General features: G+C 38.3%; 3 protein-coding genes across 7 annotated transcripts; 2 read left to right on the top strand and 1 right to left on the bottom strand.

Annotated features, from left to right (window-relative positions):
* Window positions 1-594: 594 nt before the first annotated feature.
* On the bottom strand, window positions 595-15,133 carry LOC147306092 (uncharacterized). 4 transcript variants are annotated; one of them, XM_086276290.1, is made up of 12 exons: window positions 14,994-15,133; window positions 13,928-14,014; window positions 13,447-13,587; window positions 13,190-13,306; window positions 12,937-13,073; window positions 12,738-12,831; window positions 12,495-12,594; window positions 12,118-12,377; window positions 11,841-12,027; window positions 11,541-11,668; window positions 11,325-11,454; window positions 595-5,935 (listed from the first exon to the last, which is right to left on the bottom strand). In XM_086276290.1, exons 3-12 carry the CDS (start codon window positions 13,453-13,455, stop codon window positions 5,835-5,837), a joined length of 1,263 nt encoding a protein of 420 aa, XP_086132416.1. In that variant the 5' UTR covers window positions 13,456-13,587; window positions 13,928-14,014; window positions 14,994-15,133; the 3' UTR covers window positions 595-5,834. The 4 variants fall into 4 exon arrangements, with proteins under 4 accessions (XP_086132416.1, XP_086132413.1, XP_086132415.1 ...); XM_086276287.1 differs by lacking the exon at window positions 595-5,935 and having other exon boundaries at window positions 10,930-11,454; XM_086276289.1 differs by lacking the exon at window positions 595-5,935 and having other exon boundaries at window positions 10,930-11,454; window positions 12,813-12,831.
* On the top strand, window positions 3,340-9,919 carry LOC147306093 (uncharacterized). 2 transcript variants are annotated; one of them, XM_086276281.1, is made up of 7 exons: window positions 3,340-3,414; window positions 4,154-4,213; window positions 5,689-5,821; window positions 7,052-7,269; window positions 7,371-8,447; window positions 8,558-8,726; window positions 9,243-9,919. In XM_086276281.1, exons 4-7 carry the CDS (start codon window positions 7,059-7,061, stop codon window positions 9,367-9,369), a joined length of 1,584 nt encoding a protein of 527 aa, XP_086132407.1. In that variant the 5' UTR covers window positions 3,340-3,414; window positions 4,154-4,213; window positions 5,689-5,821; window positions 7,052-7,058; the 3' UTR covers window positions 9,370-9,919. The 2 variants fall into 2 exon arrangements, with proteins under 2 accessions (XP_086132407.1, XP_086132406.1); XM_086276280.1 differs by lacking the exons at window positions 3,340-3,414; window positions 4,154-4,213; window positions 5,689-5,821 and having other exon boundaries at window positions 6,709-7,269.
* LOC147306094 (uncharacterized) lies at window positions 3,411-4,369 on the top strand. The gene has a single exon (XM_086278950.1). The coding sequence runs from the start codon at window positions 3,545-3,547 to the stop codon at window positions 4,367-4,369; it is 825 nt and encodes a 274-aa protein (XP_086135076.1). The 5' UTR covers window positions 3,411-3,544.
* Window positions 15,134-15,487: the final 354 nt, after the last annotated feature.

Genomic DNA, 15,487 nt, shown 5'->3' with positions numbered 1-15,487 from the left:
TTTTGAAGTGTAAAATGTAAAACTAACTATAGTGCTGCATAGTCTTAATTATTGAATTGATGAAGGCCACACAGTAAAATTCGGAGTGTTAAAATAACACTTAAAGAGTTAAATTTAACACTGGTCCCGAGTCTATTTGGTCCCATTCGGAATTGGTGTTAAATCAACTCTTTCTATAGTGTTAAAATTTTAGAGTAAAATTAACTCTAAATAGAGTAAAAATTTAACACTGAGTAACACCGCAGAGTGTTAAATGAACCTAACACTACTAGTAGTGTCATATTATTTACTCTAACATAGTGATAAATTAACTCTATTTGAGTAAAATTCCACTGATTTCTAACACTGAATTGAGTTATTTCAAGTTAACACTGGGGGTTCAAATAACTCTGATGAGAGTTGATGTTACTCTATACTGTGTTATTCATACACTTTTTCTTCTGAAAAATTAGCTCTCATAGAGTAAAATTTTAAATTAATTTTACACCAAGTAGTGTTACTAAAACTCTTCCTCTTCCAGCATGAAAACCTGGTTTCTAATAATGCTTTAAAATATAAAACAAGTAAGCAAAAACCACAACTAGATAATACGTTTAACGGCTTTATTTTGATGTCAGGCTCAAAATATTAAAACATCTCATGTAGTGTACATAAAACACTACACACACAAAAACAGTCATAAAACACTTTAAAACAATGAATTTAGTTCGGCATAAAATGACAATATGGAACCACATACAGGGAGGAATCAGAAGTGCCATACTTCATTTGAAGATCAAATGGTTTGAAGTAACACAGCTCTTTTATGTTCAACACCTTCAGCACCATATTGGGGTGCATTCTGACCTTAAATGCATGATAATGGTCATCAAAACACAGGGTTTCCATCAGTTTTCCACAGAGCAATGCAATGTCATCTTTCACAACAATACTTTTGATCTTATAAAACACTGGAATCTCAGACACTACCTCTGTACAGATGATAAAGTCAGGGCGGTACTCTGTACCATGATGTTTTATCCACTTAGCTGAAAAAACACTGGTAGACAACGCAGCTCCAAATTTTAAAGCAATTTCTGGACCTTCTTTCAGCTCTCCAAGTGTCACCATCTTTCCTGGTCCTAAAGCTAATCTTTCGAGGCTAAAAGACTCCCAATACATGGCCATACAACTTTGGTGTTTCTTGGCCAATGTCATTGTAATGTTTTTAAAGCTTTTTAATTGCTTCTTAAAGAAGTTATGTTTGGCTTCGTAACGCATGCACCACATGTGCAGAATTGGGCCAATATTTCGTATACTGCGAGGGTAATGTATCATGAAGTGATGCTTTGGTAGGAGACTGAGTGTAGGAAATAACTGCTTAAAGAGCTGATGATGATCAATAATTAAATGTTTGAGGTAGATGGTCATACCTTCTGACAGCACTGGTGAAAACACAATATTGACAATTTGTAGAAGCAGAAGTAGAAGATGCCAGTAGCTATCACCCACCTGTACCAAATCGCCAAACATCAAAGGTACATTACGCAATAAGCACCAAGATTGAATTGCATTTAGTCCTAAATCATTACTGCCATCAAACAACTTTACCCTTGGTGGGCGATTTCGCTGCTGATTGAAGCCATAGTCAAAGGCATGTATTCTACCAGCAAGTTGTTCAGCACTTAGGAAGTTCTCCTGAATGTACTGCAGCACAAGTTTCACCTCTAACTGAGCAACTCCCTCCAAAATGTCATGCATGATATCTACAGAAAAATTGTTGGCTGTGTTGAAATATTTAAGTGAATTCAAGAGACAAGTGCGTTTCACACCACATACATGAGGTAGCGTAGGATCTCTTTGTACACTTTCACAGTGCTGCTTATGCATATCAAGAGTTCTTAGTGCAACACCAGAATCATCTTCACAGAACACACTTTGAAAACAATCCTTCTCAAGCAGACAAAAACGACAACAATATCGAGCTGCAAATGACTCCACGAACCCAAACAGACTATGCAAGCCAAGATTGTCCCCAGTGACAAGTGTTTAAACATGGGAAGTTTCAGTCCCTCTGTCTCAAGAACTTTCAGATCATTGACAAGTGGCTCAAGGATTGAATTAAAGCCATAACGCTTTGAGTCTTGTGCATGAAAAAGAGCACACAAATGAATATTGACCAACAACGAATTAAAGATTGGAGGAAAATTCCTTAGTGTAAAGTATATTGCACCTAATTTATGTACACCCTTTTTAGAGCCCAGGGGATTTGCAGTTTCAAAGTCATCATAAAACAGTTGAATTTGTAAGGCATCTTTTTCTGCAGAAAATAGGGGACATCTTTTAACATAGGCAGCATCGATTAAGTCTGCATACACACCTTCTCTGGACACATTCCTCGACTTGAACATGTCGACAACATGGTGGTTTTGAAAGATACACTGTAAAAAAGGGCAGTGAAATTGACATAAAAACCATGTAAAACCCCTACAGAAATGTATAGTAAACCCCAAAACACAACTTTCCTGTTTCGATCACAGTGAATTATTGTAAACCTTTAAACAGAATGTTCCTGTTATATTTACAACATGAATGTGTGATTATAATCAAATTTATTGGTTAAAACTACAAATACTGTGAATAAAAACAGTGAAACACCGTAATACTCATAACCAAACAATCATGTTAATTTGACATGCAAATACTGTAAAAATCACAGTTTTAGTCAGTTTTTCTTAAAAACACATGACCAATAAGTCACTTTACAACTGCATGGATGTACTGGGCCTACTTTTAACATGATTCATGAAATGATGCAAAGTCATGGATAGGACTAATAAAAATGTTTTCACAGAAGATGTCATTGTGAACCTGAGAGGTTGCCTCTCCATTTATAGGCTATATAAAAATATACAATTAAAATTGTTTACATCATGTTTTTTTCTTAAATCATTCGGGCTATTTGCAGCCTATTGTAGGGTAACCAATAAGAAATTATTATTTAACGACTAAGTAATGCTTCTGTCATAATGCTTGTATTCTTTATGTTTCTTTTAATTGCAATGTGATACTTAGACTAGAATACTTTTTTGGGTTAGGTCAGCAATGTCTCATTATTACAGGCTAAACAAACTTACAGTGCCTCCCATAGGATCTCTATGGTGCCTCATCTCCACAGAGCTGTAAGCTACTTCAGGCCACTCACGTTGCACTGAGCGCGCCTAATTTTGAATGTGCATCTGAAGCTCGTCTCTGATTGGATAATGACGTGAGGGCGGGAGGAGAAGAGCGCCTAGTTCACGAACTTAGCTAACGAGCCAGCACTAGAGAAGAAAACGTCGAACTTTCAGCAACTACGTTGTTAGGACAAATTACAAACATACGATTTCAAGTGTTTTTTGAGGATCTGTGTTTGTTCGTCAGAAAGTCTGCACGGTAAGTTCAATATCTTGGCGACGTTTTTTCGAGATAAAAGCACCAGTTGATATTTAGACCAATGCTCATAACCTAGCGCTAGCATGCTAGTTCAGCTGAAAAGCACAGGCAAACTTTTGAAATACTAAAAATGATCATCTGCGTCTTTTGTAAAAAGGTATTGGTCACATTAAGAGGCTATGTACTACATTGCAGAGTGCATAAGAATGGGCCTTGTTGTATTTTTAAATGTGTTGGCGCCAATTGCAGCCAAACATTCACCACGTACTCTGCTTTCAAGGGGCATTTTTATTGTGTGCACAATGCACCTGCACTTCAAGCTACTCCTAAAGCTCTTGTTGCAGATTTAAAATGTGCGGTTTCATTATGTGCCCGCCATTTTCAAACAGTGAAAGAGCTAGTGTCTCACTTAAACGATCATATTGCAGAGGGCAGGTCTGTGTCATGTCCAGTAAGTGGTTGTAAGCATATGTTTACAAAAAAGTCATCATTTACTTCTCACATGTGTAGGAAGCATAAAGCTTGTTCTCCAGATGGTATTGATGACATGTACAAGGAATCTCGTCCTCAGCCCCCAAATGACAGTACAGAATATTCAGAAAACACACATGAAACCATGGCATCTGCTAGTTCAGCCAGGGATATGCCAGAGAAGGATAGTCATTCTTATCTCAGAAACATGTGTCTCTTTTACCTTAAACTGCAAGGACAGCTGCTAATTCCTGCCTCTACTATACAGAGTATTGCTGAGGAAATGCAGAATGTGCACGAATTGGGTCAAGCCTACACAATTAATAAGGTAAGTTGTTTACTAAAAAATGAAATGAACCTATCAGATGAAGCAGTCACTAAAATCTGTGACTGCATTAAAGAGTCAGATTTGTTCTCTGCTTGCCATCAGGGACAACTAGGAACAACACACACCAGAAATCAAACATTCAAAAAAAATGTTTAAATACACAGAACCCAAGAAAGTGCCATTGGGAATGGATGAAAACATGACAGAAAAATGTGCTTACTACATACCAGTTGGAGAAACCCTGAAGAGCTTTTTAGAGTCACAGTTATGGAGGAATACACAGTCACAACAGTTTGGGGGTCCTGATGTAGAAATTTTTAAGGATTTATATGATGGCAAAATTTTCAAATGTCACCAGTTCTTTAATGAAAACCCTGAAAGCCTCAAACTGATTTTGTACCAAGATTCATTTGAGGTAGTGAATCCCCTGGGTTCTGCTAAAAAGACGCACAAACTTCTTGCAGTCTATCTGTCATTAGCAAATTTACCCATTCATTTGCGTTCAAATACAGATAACATGTTTTTAGTCTTGTTGTGTGTTGAGAATGACTTCAAGCGTTTTGGAATAGCCAAAGGCTACGTTCACACTGCAGGCAAAAGCGCATCAAATCGGATTTTTTTGACCCTATGCGACCCATATCCGATCATGGTATGACAGTGTGAACGGCACAAATCTGATATTTTCAAATCCGATCTGGGTCACTTTCGTATGTGGTCCTGAATCCGATACATATCCGATGTTTCAGAAAGCGACTGCTGTGTGAACGGTCAAGTCGCATTAAATCCGTCTTTTACGTCACTGACACAAGACAGACGCCAATTATCAGCACCGGAGAAGCGCCCGATAAGACATCGCGAACGCTTCCTGGCCACCCGGTGAAACTGCTGGGAAGACAACGTTGGAGAAACGTGAACATTTTATTTGTACTGCATAATCTGCAGATTCTGACAGAAATCTGCAACTATCCTTTGAAGCACCGCTCCTCTCTAAAACAGCAATAAGGATAATTATTAGGTTATCTACATTATTATGTAAATAACAAAATAACTTAAAGCAAAAATTGGGAAACGTGAAGTCCGAAGTCTTTATATTAAGGGCCATCAGTCAAACAATATTGTTTGCTCTGTGTCTAAACAGAGCGCGTTGTGTGACATCTTCTTTTGCACATGCGGGCCGCTTTGAGCGTTCACACTAGAGCGCGTTTGCTGTCGCATTTTATTTGTAGTGTGAACGAGCAGACAAAAAATTCGGATTTGATCAAAAAATCGGAATTGAGCATTAAGACCTGCAGTGTGAACGTAGCCAAAGTTTTCTCAGAGTTGTTGGCAGATCTGAAATCTTTGGAGACAGATGGAATAGATGTAGATGGAGAAACTGTAAAAGGGGGTCTTTACTGTATTGCTGGGGACAACTTGGGTTCTCATTGCATAGGAGGGTTTACAGAAAACTTCAGCTGCTCTCAATATTTTTGCAGGTACTGTGAAGTAACACGAAGTGAGTTTTATGCTGATCCGAATGCCTGTGGTCCTCCACGCACTCCAGAGACATATGACGCGGCTGTTGCTGATCTCCAGTCTGAAACTATCCAAGACGTCAGAGGAATAAAGGTAAACTCCATCTTCAATACCCTTCAGTCTTTTCACGTATCCCAGCCTGGTCTCCCACCTTGTCTAGGTCATGACCTCTTTGAAGGAGTTGTGTCATATGATCTAGCACTGTACCTGAAGAACATTATAAAAAATAAAAAATGGTTCACATACTCCCTTTTAAACAGACGCATTAAACAGTTTAAATATAAAGGATCCGAAGCACTTACAAAGCCATGTACTGTCAAACCTGACGGATCCAAATTATCAGGGCAAGCCGTTCAAAACTGGAACCTTTTGAGATTGCTGCCAGTTTTGATTGGTGACAAAGTACAAAACCATGAGGATGAAGTATGGCAGTTAGCTCTCCAGTTGAAAGACATTGTGGATCTTATTTGTGCTCAGAGCATTTCCTTGTCCCAGATAGCATTCGCTGACATTTTGATCCAAGAATATTTGGAGATGAGAGAGATGTTGTTTCCTGGAATTAAACTAAAACCAAATTTGCGCCATTATTCAGCACTGTTGTTGAAATTTGGTCCATTGATGAGGTTATGAACGCTTAGGTTTGAATGTAAACACAGTTACTTCAAAAGATGTGCCAGACACTTGAAAAGCTTCAAATATATTTGTCAAACTTTGTCAACACGTCATCAGATGTATCAGGCTTATCTTTTAGCAGGGCAAGAATGCCGTGAACTGCTGCAAGTCAAGGAGAGCTGTGCGTTTTATCCCAACCTCTACAGTGACACTATTCAGCATGCGGTCAGGGAGTTAGCTTTTTCAGAAAGCAATACCACAGTTACCACAGACATTCAGTACAAGGGCACTGCATATAAAAAGGGACAGTTTCTTGTGTACAGAAATGACGAGTGTATGGAGTTTGGTGAACTTCTACTCATCTTGATTCAAAATGACACATCTGTGTATGTTCTAATGGATATCCACAAAGGCATCTTCCTCTCAGAATACCATCTGTATTCTGTGACAAAGGACAGTCTTGGGTTACAGTGTATCAACATTAATGACCTGCCTGATTTCTATCCTTTGGTATCATACATTCTTCAAGAATACAGAGTCATTCCACTAAAGCATAGTATTGTGGCAAAATAATGTCCAACTAATAGCTCACTTCTCACTGTAAATAGTTTAACATTAATATAAGTGTCACGTAATCCACACCCTGCTCCATCAAGTGTATGAACTGTATGTGATTTTCTATTTTGTTTGGATGTGGCATTTCTTCTTCAGTGCAAGTATGAGTGACTCAGAGCGAACCTTCCTAGATGTCGCCATCACGGAAGTCCTACCAGAACTTCAAGCTGTGAACAAAAACATCCTGGAGGAGCACTTGCAGTCCATTGGAGTTGAGACAAGTGATGATCTACGCTTCGTAACGGAGGCAGATTTGATGACAGCATTAAGACCTGTACAAGCAAGAAAGCTTCTTTCTGCTTGGAAACAGAAATGTAAGTAAAAACAACAAACAACTATTCAAACTCAAAAGCAGAGATGGTCATGAACAGACATACAGTGTGAATCATAATTGTATTTGTTTTGTAATTTAAAGACCAAACTCCAGAGAACAGCTCGCTATCATCTGTGGAAGCCTCATCAACCCAGTCGCTGTCATTGCTCTCACTTTCACCCCAAAGTCTATCGTCGACCTCTTCCAGCAGCCCAGGATGTGACACACAATGGGATGACAACTTTGAAATTCCATGGAGTAAACTTCCTGCAGAAGTGATGCATTTTCTTGAGAGGGGGAAAAGGCCTCGCCCAAAACTGAGGAGGCAAATGGTCCGGATTGTTGTGACTGAGATGATGGAAAAATGCCCTCATGTAGGTAGAAAACATTCAATTGACGTTGCAAGAAAAATGGTGGCAAAATATCCCAATTCTCTGCAAGATTTAATAGAGGGTGAGATTGTTGGCGCAGGCTACCTTTCACTTGTCAAACAGTTGCAGAACAGAATTGAAAATGTAAGGCGCACTTCAACACCCAAAATAAGAAAAAGAAAACATCAGACTGACTCAGACCACACAGACGAGATCCCTTTAGAAGAAAGAGCAGCCATGCAGGATACATACGGGTGCATTAAATGGAATGTAGAATTTCTGCCTCTTGAAGAAACTCCAGAGAGCCAACAGCAAAAGATGGAAAAACTCAAGGTGATGTTCCAGCAAGCTGACACCAATCCAGAAGAGGTAAAAAGTCTAATGAAGTCCACTTACTACACACAACGTCTGCATGTCAATCAGGGGAAAAGTATCAAATGCCTTAGGGAGGAGTGGCCGTTTTGGTTTGATGAACTTGGCATGTCTGTCCACTTCAAGGAACTTACTGGGATTGACCTCAAAGAGACATTCACACGTAATTTGGATTTGAAGGGGAAAAGGCTACTGGACTACTTGACCACAGTTGCTGTCAGCAAAAGCAAGGTGTTCCTTCAGACTTATGCAAGGCTTCAGAGGATGCGGGGACCGCAGAGTGGCTGCTCAGATGATGTGAAAGAGATGGTCCTGCTTCTGCTCAGCTACTTTGAAGAGAAGGAGGAGTCCATGCTTCTCTGTGTTGAAGATACATGTCTGGCAGATGAGGTACAACTGGAGCAAGTGCCTCTGACACCCACTATTATCGTGTGTGGTAAGTCTGTTTCATAGCTCTCTCTTTTTTTTTTTTTAAGTGCACTTTTTATAGAATGTCATGTGACTGCCGTGTTTATTGATATAACCTGTTAAATAATTTGTTCACAGGACAGTCCTGCTATTCCTCAAGAAGATACATGCTGAGTGTTGATCGGAACCTCGTCAGCACAAACATATCCTCCTTCATTTCTGCACTGTGCCTCATGTTCGGGAGCTACTACAATTTCAACATCCATTATCCATCTGAGCTGGCTTCCACTTTAGAGTTTCTTCAGAGGTGAACAAATATGGCTTTGTTATTTCTCATAACTGAGACTCTGGGATCTGGAGTCTGGCTTTGATGTGGTTCGAGTCCAGGTCTGGCTCTGAGTCTCGGTCGGCTTTGGAGCCGGTTTCAGTTGTTTTTTTTCTGTTTTTTGTTGTTGTTTTTTTTTGTTTGTTTGTTTTTTTTAAATACATTAACAGTCTGAATCCGGGTCCAAGCCTGGCCGAGACTCAGGGCTAGACCAAGCGTCAACTGACGTCTGACTACCTATAACCTTTGCTTTGGATTTTAACAATGCTAAAGTGTGACATATCACTGCAGAAGACACTCGTGAAGGGTGCCAATACTTTTGACCATGCATTGTTCACTTCCCCACAGCATTTTGGTTATACTTTGTCTTGAACGTGGTCATGGCCATGACTGTGTATATATATGTATATACTTAATTTTTACTTACTTTGTACGTGTATTTTAACTGATCAATTATAAAAATGCTTAATAAACTTTTATATGATTGTTATTCTACAGGTGTTTCTTCTCCATAAACCCAGAAAAAGGAACCAAAGTAGAGAACAAAAACTCAAAGCGTCGTCTCAGTGTGAACCCTCGAGTCCTCACCCTGATTCAGGATCTCGCCGACCACGAGTGGCGCTAAGCCTAAATCTTGACTCTCTGTGGACTGTTAGTTTTACTTTGTTAATTTTGTTCCACAATGTGTACTGGAACCTTTTACTGGTCGAATGCATGAAGCCAATTCATGAAGATGTTCTTTCTTTGTAGGAATGTTCTTTATTTACATAAGAAAAGAAAAAAACAACATGCTGCTACTGCAGTGTTTCTAGACCACATGTGTAGGTTTGTTTCACCACGTGGTTTTGCTGATGTTTTCTGACCAGGGCCATGGTTGTGGTGACAGCAGGGTGCGTGTTGCGTTGCACGGTGATTATGATCATTTTTGACACAATATGTGTTTTTTGTTTTAAAGTCTTAACAGGTTAGTTAACTTTTTCTGGTGGAGGGTCTAACAAATGCTTGTTTCATGAACATGGTTCTTGCTTTGCAGGAATGTTCCACAGCTTTTATAGCCTATATTTTGATTGAATTGTGTAGTTGCTGTGTGCCTTGCATATTGTGTTAGTTGGAAAAATGGATCCATTTGCTGTCATTTTGCTAATGTGGCTGCAAAATAAATTTCCCAAAAGTGATATTTTCCTCTCTTGTGTTTTCTCAAGATGTATTTTTGCATGTTTGGGTGTAGGCGTAGCAGTAAGAAATTTGCTGGGTTATGGTTAAAATTTTACATTAAAACATATAATATTCAGCATAGATTTTATGTATAATTTACAGAGCAGCTCCATTTAATATGCACAGTTTCACTGTAGTTCTACCATTTTAAATTAGTTCTTTGTACGATATTTCCCTGTTAATTTTGCAGTTTATGGATCCACAAAAAGCATTTATTACTTGTGATATATAAATACACTATTTCCTGTATCTTTTACATCTATGTGTGAAATTAACTTCTTTTTCCTGTAGATTTAACAGTTTTAATCTGAGATTCATTCACTGTAAATCAATTTACAAGTTGCATCTGTAAAGCGTTTTTACAGGAAGTCCCTGGTAACCCCAGCTGCCAGGGTTTTCCTGTAAAAACAGCATGTTTTTTTTTACAGTGTAGTTTTCAGTGTTTCCAAAATAGGAACATATGCAAACCTATCGGTTACAATGACTTGATCAAAAGTCCCTGTGATCTTGTTTCTTCTACTGTCAAATCTTGTGCCAAGCACCATTTCAACAGGTTCAACAGTTGCCCATTTTTGTTTAAAGTGCCTATTTCGTTTAGCTTCTGAATTTAACAGTGTTAATGGGTTTTCAAAGTTTTTGAATGACTGCTCTAATTTCTTTTTACTTGAAGTGTCCTGTGAAGGTAAGCTCTGTAAAGCTGCATCTTTAGCCTGAGTATGAATCTCAAAAAACACTTCCTCCATTGAGGAGACAAAACTATTCACAGTAGATTGGCTTAATCCAGCTGCCCTGAGCTGTGCAACAGTAGAGGCACACATATCCAAAGTGCTCTTATTTGAACTTTTCAACATTTCAGATGTTGTGGGTGTTTCTTCTACATTAGTTGACACCACCTGCCCTGTAGTGATAACTTCTTTAATTGCCACATCAGGCTGTAAATTAACATCAGTGTCAGCCTGTTGGTCGAAATAGTTAAGGTGTTTGGTATTTAAATGTTTTCTAAAACCTGAAAAAGTGCCAAACACACAGCCACAGTCACGCTGGGCACATTTAAGGCGAAGATTTCTTCCGGGTAAGTAACCATGGACTAACCGTAAATGCCTAACAAGCATGTTTGAACCAGTAAACTCAGCCTGACAGACAAAACACTTCATGATGGAGAATTAACCTTCAAGCCCTAACGAAGCAACCTTGTCCTTATTTCAGCAACTCTGGGACTTTCTTTGATTTTGCCAACATCTATATTGTACACAGTGGTTTGGATGAATGTGTACATGTTGTGAAGCATGGTGTTGTAAGATGTGCCAAACACAAAATGTGCTTTAAACAGTTCATCAAAAGCACCAAGTGAAGAGGTAGACTTGCATGGTATGGCATTCTTGTCAAGAATAATGAAGAACTGGTGGATGTCATGCTTTTTCACCCCAACAGCCAGGAGGTAGGGTTGAGTGCTGGTAGTGATGGCATCAAGGTGCTCTTGGATATTTGTTCCAGTCTGAAAAGACAAATACAGACAGGCAATAAGAATCAAGTGTTTCTTAAACTGGTAATTCATAACATAAAAATAGAAAAGAAACAAACCTTCTTGAAGACCACAAGATGCCTTTCTGCTTGAGAAGCTGACACCTTTCCTGGTCTCTTCCGACCCTGACCAGATGGTGGAATCAAATGTAATAGCAATAGAATCGCTGAGAGGTCACTGTCCCAGCCTGAAAAAAAAAATTGTTTTATAATAAAGTTGAATCATCCTCATCAATAACAAATTTCAATGCATCTGCATTGACAAAATGTTTGAGTAGACCCAAAATACAAAAGGACAGCTGTTCTGTGACAAACATTATATATCCTGTGAATGTTCTAATTAAAGAAATAACAGCTCACCAATGTCAGCATTAACTTCAGTGGCATCCTCAGGAGAGTCAGCTGCCAGCAAGAGTTCTTCCAGGTCACTGGTAGAAGGAAGCTTTCTGCCTTGTTGGATAATCTTTCTTTTGAATGTTGTTGGCCACCTCTCCAGCAACCTGCCTGATACATCCTCACCAAACATCAGTACAAAATCCTGTTCGATCTGTAACAGGGATAGAGAACAGAGAATTATATCTGCTATCTGCAAAAAATAAAATGTGTTTACATTGTCAACGTAATGAAAAATATTCACCAAGCCTTTGATATCTTTGAAACGTGGAAACACAGACAGTATGTTGCTTGACAGCAGGGGGTCAAGGACCATGTTGTGTCGATAAACAAATGTCAACTTCATCTTCTTCTTGACTGTGTCTTCATCAGCTAAATGTTTCATCAGAGAGATTGCTTCCTTGCACTCATCCTCACTCAGCACGTTCTCTGTAACAAACTGCAACTCTCGTCTGACAGTTGGTCCACCACACTGGTCTTCACCCGATGATCCATCTCCTGGTGCTAGACAATATGAAATACAACTTTATCAAAACTAATAATAACATTTGATAACCATTATTAATACAGAACCACAATTTGGAACTGTATTATACGTTTCCACTGAATTATAAGTGTTACCTCCAGATGTTAATCGCCTCTCTTTAGCAGTGCATCTCTGTATGGTTTTAATCCTCCAGGCCAAGTACCCAGTGCCACTCTCGCCATCATAATAATGTTCCTTGGAGAGTGACATATACAGACATTTTGTTTATTAATTTATCAGTAAGTTATGTGACCATGAACAGTTGATAAGGACATACATTTTGGCAGGATTTAAAATTTTGATTTTAGTTGTATCAGTTATTGCTGTTAGCTACTTACATAGCCATTTTTTGAGTACGGGTCACTGAGGTAAGGGAAAAAGGTTACAATTCCTCTGGCATACATTTCTTTTACCTGCCGTGGTGGTGATGTACTGCAAGATCAAAAGGAAAAGAACTAGTCAGCTTCGCTGGAATTAATAGAGATTTAAAATAATTTGAAAATGATAGTAAAAATCACAGGGCCAGAAATAAATTACCCATTTTTTTCTGTCATGTCAGCTACCAGTATGTTGACCATTTTTCTTCTGGTTTCATCCACCAGGGACTTGGTCCGATTGTACTCATTTATTATACGTTCTCCACCAGGTTTGCTTGTGAGAATGGATTCCACCAACTGGAAAACACAATAAAAACATTCTACATGTTGATATAACCACTACAGTTCAGAACACTTAAACTACAAACAAAAAAGACACTATTAGAAGAATGTGGAAATCTGTTAACTCTTACTTGCTTAGCTTCTGCATCCAGCTTCTGACGTTTCCTCAAAGGGCTGTGAATCTGATGAATGTGGCGATGATAACTGGAACTGCTCAGGAGACACTTCTGCAACAGATGTTTCCAGACCTTAAAAATAGGAGCAAAACAAATCAGTTTACATGGTCCCTCCATAGACTCATTTTATACACTCTTTGATTAAACAATGTAATAATGACACCAAAAAAAAAAAAAAGACATCCAATGAAACACAAATCACTCAAACAAACCTGTTTCATATTTGATGGTTAGTACCCCGGTTGAGGGATCTGTTACTATATCCTCAAAAACATCCTCATCCAACTCAGTCCCTGAACTATCAAAAACTTTCACTCCTTCTGTTACGGCTGGCGCACCAAACTTTGCAAATGCTGGAGACAAGCACACAAGTTTGTGTAAACAAAAAGACATGACATTTAATGTTTTGTAGCTTAAAATGAAGATCATTTCAAGATACTCTTTCAAAAATGAGTCAGATAAACAAAGCCTAAATTATTAAGCGCCTCTAACATGCTTGATAAGTGGTAGATTAAAAGGAGTGACACTCACATTATGCAGTTTTTCCCCCCACTAAATATACATTCATAACTAAGATGCTTCCAAAACACAGATCATTTTCAATTAATCATAAAATGCAGTTTGAAGAGACTAAATAACAAAAAGAACTTAAAGCCTCTTGTACACCTTTTTAATACAATGTTGGTTTCTTACCGGCAATCAAAAACTCCTTAAGGCTTGGCTCAGATACTCTAACAAATTTCTGCACACCTCCGAGTTTTGCTTTAAGCAGCATGCTTCCTGTAGACAGTAATTTCTTATAGTCAGTGCTCTTCATTGAACTACAGTAAACAGAAAATGTGAATATTAAAACAGTCCCATAAACAGCCTTGCAATGTGATTTCTTACACTGTATGTTACTTTTATGTCAGTGTAACAAGGTGTCAAGATATAATCCTCAATACAAAACTAAAATAATAACTACTACTTTTTACCATTTGTCTGACCTAACTTAGCACTAGGGAGCCAGTATTTTGTTCATCTTTAGTTTAACATACTGAACAGTCTGGTAACCAAAATGGAAAAAGCAGCAGGGTAACTTTTGTCAATACCATCAACTCACAATAAATACAAACGCTGTCATCTTAAATTCAAACTACTAAAAAAATGCATTAAAAACTGAATCCTGGACATTTTGGATATTTTATCAAGCTTATAACACCTGCTGGTTGTAATCCTGTAACTGTAAAATCGCTGAAGACAGCCGAGTTAAAATAAGACAATAACCTTACTAAAAACGACCTCTATATCTGGTACCTAGGTATCAAAAAAAGAAAAAAAGAAAGATGTAACATTTAGTGTACAATTTTAATTAGTTAATGCTTGAGTTAGGTAATTTAAAATTTAACGCTAACTAGCGAATTGCCCGCGCACTGAGGTTAGCCAAAATGCTAGTTAGCTAGCTAATGTTAATATATAGATCCCAACACATGGAGGGTTTCATTTAATGGAATTTCGAACATGCTAGAACACAACACAATCACCACTACACACTGAAATAAAATTTGATAACAAGCCTTACAGTCCAACACTGATATCAGTCAACTTTTTTAGCTAATTAACAACCTTACATTAGCATACAGATAGTGTCACATTTGCTTCTGGTACAAAATGAAATATATAATAAACATGGACAAAAGGAATGTAACCTTATTTTAACGTGCTACCTGTGCTTAAAATGTCGAATTGTTGGTTTAATAAGTAAATATGAACAACTTACCCTGCAACTGATGTGAAGAAAATGGCGTCGTGAAAAATCCTCTTGGTTTGAAAACCAGTCTGTGGTGGGAGGAGCTTTCTAGAGTAACGTTGACACTGTCTCTTTTAACTCCAGGAATCATCACCCACACTGGGGGGCGTTTTGCTCCAGCTGTTGTTATAATGACTCTATTAGAGTAAATACACTTTAACACTGCTGATTTAACACTGGGAAATTTACTGTGCAAGGCGGCATTAATAAATAATCATGGTTGCAATAAAAGTCTACTGATTTTCACCTTGGCCAGTCACTTGAGCTTGGGGGGGTCCATGAATTATTCTGTTCTCCCCTAACTGTGATCCATCTCAATTGGGTGGGCACCAGGATTTGATTAGCTCTGCTTTTGCACCCCAGTGACAGACTTTGGGATTCAGAGAGTGATTCAGTCTGAGCAAAAGTAGAATCACACCTGGGCTTAAAAGCCAAATACGAAGTAAATCATAATGAATTGCATA

Source organism: Aulonocara sp. 'chitande type north' Nkhata Bay, linkage group LG20 (assembly GCF_057382095.1).
Source record: "Aulonocara sp. 'chitande type north' Nkhata Bay isolate Kocher_YH1m ecotype deep benthic linkage group LG20, A_spYH_male_GT1.1, whole genome shotgun sequence".
NCBI lineage: Eukaryota > Metazoa > Chordata > Actinopteri > Cichliformes > Cichlidae > Aulonocara > Aulonocara sp. 'chitande type north' Nkhata Bay.
The sequence above is the reverse complement of the archived record's forward strand: the minus strand, read 5'-3'. Positions and strand labels throughout refer to the sequence as shown.